We start from the raw sequence: 7500 nt of genomic DNA, 5'->3' as shown, positions 1-7500 counted from the left end.
TACTCGTTATTGCTTTTGAGTTACTCGCACAACGCATTAGACGCTCAAAAGAAATAAAAGGTATTCCAATAGATGAACATAATGAGGTTAAACTTTTGCAATGTGCAGACGACACACTGTACTTCTTTCTGATGTCCAGTCACTGTCAAGGTTATTTCATTTATTATCGCTTTTTGAAAGGTGCTCTGGTCTAAAACTAAATCAAACAAAATCTGAAATGTTATGGCTTGGCTCTATGCGTAACAGAAAAGACACCATACATGATCTCCAATTGAGCGCCGAGCCAGATTACGCGCTTGGCGCGCATTTTACATAAGATCTAGAAGTGTCTGAAAAGAACATTTTTTTTTTTAAATTAGGATCTTTAAAGAAAACATTGAATATGTGGTCCAAAAGAGACAACTCCATCGCTGGCAGGATAAATATAATTAAAACATTAGCACTTTCAAAACTTGTGTTTATCTGCAGTGTCGTGAATACCCCTAAAGAATTCAGTAAAGAAGTAGACAAGATTACGTTCGACTTTATTTGGGATCTCAAGCCCGCCAAAATAAAAAAGACTACCCTTATAAAGCAAAAAACAGCTGGTGGCCTGGACATAAAGGATTTTTCTCTCTTCGACAAAGCGCTTAAGTTAAATTGGGTGAGACGGTTATGCTCTAACTCAAATGCCCCACGGCAGTACATACCTAAATTGCTGCTAGCCGATGTTGGCGGTACAGAACTGTTTAAATGTAATTATGATTATAATCTCATTGACCTAAACAACCATCTTTCTGCTTTCTACAAATAAATCATTTTCTACTGGCTGGACATCGCAACGGCCACACCTAAAATAAAAATAAGGTTCTCTCGCAGCCAATCTGGAATAACCGATTTTTAACTGTGAATAAGAAAATGGTATTCTTTCCTCGTTGGTATCAGGCAGGAATAAAACAAATCTCGGATCTTTTTGACTCCTGTGGGGGCCATTTCCTCCCATTTAATTCTTTTTGCAGTAAATTCAGTGTAAAATGTAGCTTTTTACAATATTATAGCATTCTCTCTTCTGTTCCCCAAAATTGGAAGAAACTATTGCAAGAATGTTCCAAAGACTCGGTCACGCCGCCCACCTCAATCTGTTCACTGTCATGTAAGGCAATATACAGTATCCTACTTTACCTTGAAGATCTACCTCCACCAACTTCTGAGAAAAAACGTTTAGCGTCTGGCGTCGAGAAAAGTGACTTGTCTAAAATCTACCTCCTACCATTCAAAGCCACGAGAGAAATTAAATTGACGATGTTCCGATACAAAATCATTCACCGAATTTTACCAACGAATAGCTTGTTATATAAAATGAAAAAAGTTGCCTCGCCCTTCTGTCCCTTTTGTCCTTCTGAGTGTCAGACCCTGTGGCATTTGTTTGTAAACTGCAAGCACGCAAATTCTTTTTGGGATGGATTCTAGGAGTGGTACTCAACCTCTAGTAATACGAAACTGCTTCTGTCACAACTGGAGGTTATGTTCGGAATTATTCGCTGTCACAACTACTGTTTGGCCCTCAACCATCTTATTATTTTAGGTAAATATTTCTTATATGTTAACCCTTTAAATACCATAAAGTACAATTTCGATGATTTAAAATTAATATAGAAAAATATATATTGCAGCCACTTGTAATAAGGAGAAAGAATTTAGGAACAAATGGAAATTTTCCTTATAAAATTACATTGTGTCCTTTCACTTCTCAGCTTCTGTATTTTGATTTTCTTGCTATCTATTTATTTAACAACCTATTAAATTCTAGAAAACCAATACCCTACATAGTGGAAGTAACAAACAAAATTCTTATTAGTGACTCGAACAATTAATATGTAAACAATTACGTTGTAAACAGATCAACTATAATTCCATTTGACTAGTGTTATGGTATTGTAACATGTATCGTATGTAGTGCAAGTTAATGTAGTGCAAGTACTGTGTAAGAAGTAAGTACAAGTGTAAATCATGTAACATGTATCGTATGTAGTGCAATAAAAAATAAATAAATAAAAAGAAGTAGTACGATCAACGGAATGCAGAAAACAATCAGAACAATAGGTGAATATTATCGGAAGAATTTGTGGAATACATGTTGAATCATCAACGAATGACCGCTAATAATATGTTAATGACTAATATACGAACAAATAAGCAGTCAATGAAGGAGTACTGAGAAGAAGGGTCAAAACGTATATCGATTATAATGTAAGGATCTTTGTTGGGCATTGTGGCGCATTTTGCGGTCTAAAATGAAGAATTTGGTGGCTTAAACTTTTAGCCCGATGAAATAAACCAATGAAAAGTATAAATTGTGCAATTGTACAATAAATTTCAAAACTTACAAATAAGCTTTATGGAACTTTCCTTTTATCTCTTACATTTTTGAAAACTCAAATGTCATTACAAGATTTTGTAATTTTAGCCAGCTTCGCTTGATGTTGTATTTTCATTGAGGGAAACAAAAGCCATTCAACTTGTAAATACTCGCGTGATTGTTCAGACTGTTTTGTTCTCTCTTTTTTAGTTTTTATCTTCTCAATGCCCTCCAAAGTGAAGTTTATTTTCTTGCGCATAAATATATTTGAGTCCCTCCTCAGAGTTCATTTTAACCCCCACCTAATGGCTCGGGCTAAAATCTCAAAACATATTTTGCCCGCGAACATGAACTGTATTGTTTTATTATAAAAATTACAATAAAAAGCGTTCATTCTATTGCAAAGGCAAATAACCCGGCGCGTCGATATTAGCTATTTTAGACGCAAGGATATCATTGTACTTCAGTGAGAGGGTAGATGGAAGTATATAGGTAAATTGTTGACGGCAATAAAAATGCTCTTCGTCCACTCGTAATTTTGTTACAGCAAGATCTCACGCCATTTAGTGAGTATTACCGAGGTGGTAGCTTGTGTTTTACCTACGGATTCGTTGAGAACTTACACAATCACAAACACGGCCTAGTAAGTTCTTTAATTCAAATTAATGGAACTTTCAGATGACTAAAGACGTGCAAGCTTTTCAGAATATATTAGATAGGGTAAAATGCAACTCTAATTGAATCAAAACTAAATATTTTATTGATAAAAAGCTCTCTTAATAAAAATTAAAGAGCAATAACGTTTGTAATAATATTGATATTAAGTTAGTTTTCTCATCCTTTAAAATCGGCAACATGATCAGTGTGAAGGACCTGTCCCTCGTGGGCTCCGTGCGGGTGTGGTATACAAGCTTTTGTGTGCGGACTGTAAAGCCTGCTATGTCGGCGAAACTACCCGGCATTTTTCCACGCGCGTACGTGAGCACACTTTCAGTGATAGGACCTCGCACGTTTTTAAACATCTACAGAATTCTGAGCATTGCCGCACTTTGTGCTCTAATGACTGTTTCAGCATCCTAGATCACGCTTCTACCACCTTCTAACTTAAGATTAAAGATCCATTCATATTCAATGGGAGAAACCTACACTTAATCATCAACTTTATCATGTTAATTTAAAACTTTCTTTGTAATTTTTTACACTGTCATGTTTCCTTTTGTTCTTATAGTTAATTAGCATTTTGGTTCACACTATATATTCAACTCTGTACTTTGTAATTTACACTGAAGGTGACAGAAGTTTCTGTTGAAACATGTTTTTAATTTTAAAAAGTGTTGTGTTGTTTCTAAAAATATCGATATGCCTGCTACTATCCAGATCTAGTTAATTTAGTAATCGAAGATTGTCATAATTATATTTAAAAAGATACACCCCTCAACTGAGAACAAGAACTTGAAGACGAATGCATAAGTCTGTATAAATGAACCTTGGGTAAGAGTTTGCAAATTGATCCCCATGAGGAAATCACCATGCTTCAAATTGAGGTGATCATCATCATCATCATCATTATTATTAATATTGTTATTATTATTATTTTTTTTTTTTAATATTATTAGTATTATTAGTATTATTAGCATTAGTATTATTATTATTATTATTATTATTATTATTATTATTATTATTATCATCATTACAATCTTACTCCTCTCATGAAATTCCTCTTGGGTTCACTTTTTAAGGAGTAATCCTGACCAACTAACCCCAACAATTCACGAGCTCCTTGAAAGACGTAGTGTCACTAAAAGAGCGTTTTTCTTCTGTCGCAAAGATCTGAGAAGACTGCGGGTAAATCTGGGAATTCTAATGGAATACACTACTGGATTTGCAAAGCTATTACTATAATGTAGCAGCTTGGTAAAGAAGAACACTTCATAAGGAATGCGCACATTCCATGCTGGACGAAAGAACACCAGAATGTTTAGAATGTAAAAAGGAATCCACGTTAAAACGAATACAAGTGTTAAAATAAGCACTGTAGTGAGCAAGTTCTTGTCTTGAGCCTTTTTCTTGGTTTGTGGTACCTCGCCATTACATTTTTTTCTTCGCCGTGGAATACCGGCCTTTTGCAAGGCCACATTTACCCATATCAAAATATAAGAGACACAAATAACTAGCAATGAAGAAAATATGGAAAATATTATAAAATAAAAGAAAACTTTTGGTTTGAATACTTCCAATCCATTCATGAAGTAAAGAAAAGCAACTATCCCTGATAAAAGCCATACAATTAGTATTAGGAAGACGTAAGTGCGCTTTGAAACAAGCCGATGTTTCAGCGGACACAAGACTGCGTACAGACGCTCCAAAGCAATTATGGTAAGCGCAAAGATTGAAGCAAATCCAGTAAAAATATCGATGACCATTTGTGCTACAAGGCTTGTTCTGTAACTGCTATTTCCTTTCCAGTACGATACCAACTGATGAATGTAAAGCGGTACTGCGAACGCGCCCACAAGAAGATCAGCGACCGCCAGCGTTATAAGAAGAGAATTGGCACGCATGCGTAAAAGTTTTTTCTTTCTGAAAACTGCAATGGTTAGCACATTGCCAACGAAAACAATGACTGCTATCAGGGCGAATGCAACACACCATATTACAAGCTTTGTATAAGATATGGCAATTCGATGAATTCGACTTTGTTCACTGCTGTAATCCATATGAACTGGACACGAAGAAGTGACAGAGTTATTGGAAGTATTATTCTCCATCTTGCTTTTCAGTCCATGCAGTTAAGCCTTTAAAAAAAGATGCAAAATATAAGTCTTTACTGCATATAAACGTATCCGTGTTGAATTATGATGAATTATGATTTTTAGAGGGTTAAAGGTCGAAGAGCGTCCTTTACGGCGAGAGGAAGAGTCCGTCACATGGTTGACACGGAATTAAATGCCCGGACAAAGTTCTTAAAGGCAAAGCACTTAGGTGAGTAAAAGAGCAATGTACAGCTCTTCGATTTTAAAATAATACGATTTAACACAGTTTTTAGTACTCATCATGGCTTATGAACAACTCAACCCCTGCATGTAAAGGAGAAGCCGGCTTTCGGACCACTAGGCTATAAGTCAATCTAAGTACCTCTCTCTTTATCCCTTTTAGGTCCATGAAGGTTTTCCTCTAACTACGGTAGTTACATTGCTTGACGATACGAGTTATGGGAGAAAAACAAAATCATTAACATGGACAAAACCCTTACTGGTATTACAGCAAAGAAATGGGGAACAGTGATAAAAATCGCCGCGGTTTGATTTCAGTGGTTTCTCGCAACTGCTCATGGTTCAATTGCAAGATCGTTAGCGCTTTGTGGAACGTCTTCTTTGCATTTTGGAAATGAAGAACGGTCGGAATTTGAGGTTTGCTGAGAATTTTCCGAAACCCCCTGAGATCAATTAGAAGTGATTATGTCTCTTTTCTCATCTTTTCTCATGCAAGAGAGCGAAAAAAAGGGCCCTAGCGAGTTGCACGGAAACGAGGTCATAAGGGCCAAATGTGTTTGTTCTGTAATCAAAATGCCGCAGAAGGGTTTATCGCGAGAAATACTTAAAGATATCTTTCCGCAAACTTCCCAAAAACTAAGACCAATAATAATAAACTCTTCTCGTTTATCTCACGATGTGGTCACTTGTGATGTAGATCGCGACGATTCGACTGCATACTGTTAGTCTTCATCAGGCGATGAGGTCGACTGGTTACGCGTCACCTTTTAAGCAGGATGCTTCGCTGTTATTGGTTGGTTTTCAGCAGGTGTGATTGGTGCATTTCGATCCTCGCTGTTTCGGTGTGTTTTTCCTTCGGCGGTCCACTGTCGTACGGTTCTCTTGTTGTTGTTTCTTGATCGTGGGCATCCATGCTTCCGGAATTTCTATTCCACTATCCCTGTTGATGCAGTTAGGCTGAAGTCTTATGTGAATCGCCTCTTTGACCCTGCGTGTGTACTAATGAGGATTACGATCAATAAACTTTACTTCGTTCCAAAGCTTGTTGTGTCCGGTGTTGTTTGCATGTTTTGAAACGGCGGAGGTCTGGGTACGGCCAAGTACCAACTACTAAGATGCTGGTCGCCACTTCAGGATCACTTCGCACACCATGGTTTGCTCGAGACAATTCGAGGATTCAGATTTTCAGAAGACATTTCGCTGGCAGAAGAATATTTCGTCCTACCGCTGTTCCTTCCATTTTTTCCGTGGAAGATAGGTTCTCCTAAGAAATGTATGTCATCCTCGTAGTAAGTGTTTTCTGGAAACCAAGGGAGATGCATCAAACAAACCCTAATGGAAAATTATCTAAATCCATTGACTGAGCTGGTACTAGATATTTCTTTTGGAAATTTGTGAAAGTATACAGATCTGTGTAGGTCTCAGGTAAATAAGAGTTGTATCATATTTTTTTGGGTATAGATGTACGGATGATTGAATGGAATGGTATTTGAGGAAATTTGAGTCAGCTTGTCAAGATTTTGAGTAATCTCAAAAATAATTTGTGGCAAAAATCAACTAGCTCATATATATATAAATACAGATGCAGAAAGCCTGGTCATTGTAATGTTGGGGATTCCATGTCAGCTTGCTATGAAATTTAAACTGCTGAAGAATAACTTCATGATTATCACCAATAAAGGCAGCTCTTTTTACTCGCTTGTATAAGTTATACAGTACAACACTATTACATATTTTTTGTTCATTGTACCCCTTCTTTAAAATTACTCACCAGAACAGAATGTAGTTGTTAATTAGTTCACAAAATTGGCACAATGAACTCACATAATTAAGTAGAAGTTTGGGCTGTATAAATGAATCAGAGTTCAGATTAAGATGGAGAGCTCAACCTGTGTGATGCAGTTCAGTTCTGGATCATGAAGCTGGTTGTTGCTCACCATATTTCATTCATTAAGTCATCAGTTCACAAGTTTGTACCAACCCTAGAGTTGGATCTATGTTTTGTACAGCTTCCGCGAAATCGGGTTAGGGTTAGGGTTAGCTGACATGTGATACCATAACTTTTCTGCTCAACCTCTATTTGCATTTTGGAAACAGAAACTTCCATCATTGGGTAGGATGTAATTTACTTCGACCCGGGGTTAATGCCATCTCTGCAAGGTTGAGGTG

The 7500-nt window shown here is 36.8% G+C and overlaps 1 protein-coding gene across 1 annotated transcript in view; it reads right to left on the bottom strand.

The window, feature by feature from the left end:
- Positions 1-3552: 3552 nt before the first annotated feature.
- The window catches only part of LOC138021915 (somatostatin receptor type 5-like), a 12251-nt gene continuing 8303 nt past the window's right edge, over positions 3553-7500 (bottom strand). The window contains exon 2 of the mRNA XM_068868940.1: positions 3553-5133. Within this exon, the coding sequence (XP_068725041.1) occupies positions 4108-5106 (999 nt within the window). The 5' untranslated portion in view covers positions 5107-5133 and the 3' untranslated portion in view covers positions 3553-4107. The remainder of the gene's footprint in view (positions 5134-7500) is intronic.

This window comes from Montipora capricornis, chromosome 10 (genome assembly GCF_036669925.1).
Source record: "Montipora capricornis isolate CH-2021 chromosome 10, ASM3666992v2, whole genome shotgun sequence".
Classification (NCBI taxonomy): Eukaryota; Metazoa; Cnidaria; class Anthozoa; order Scleractinia; family Acroporidae; genus Montipora; species Montipora capricornis.
The sequence above is the reverse complement of the archived record's forward strand: the minus strand, read 5'-3'. Positions and strand labels throughout refer to the sequence as shown.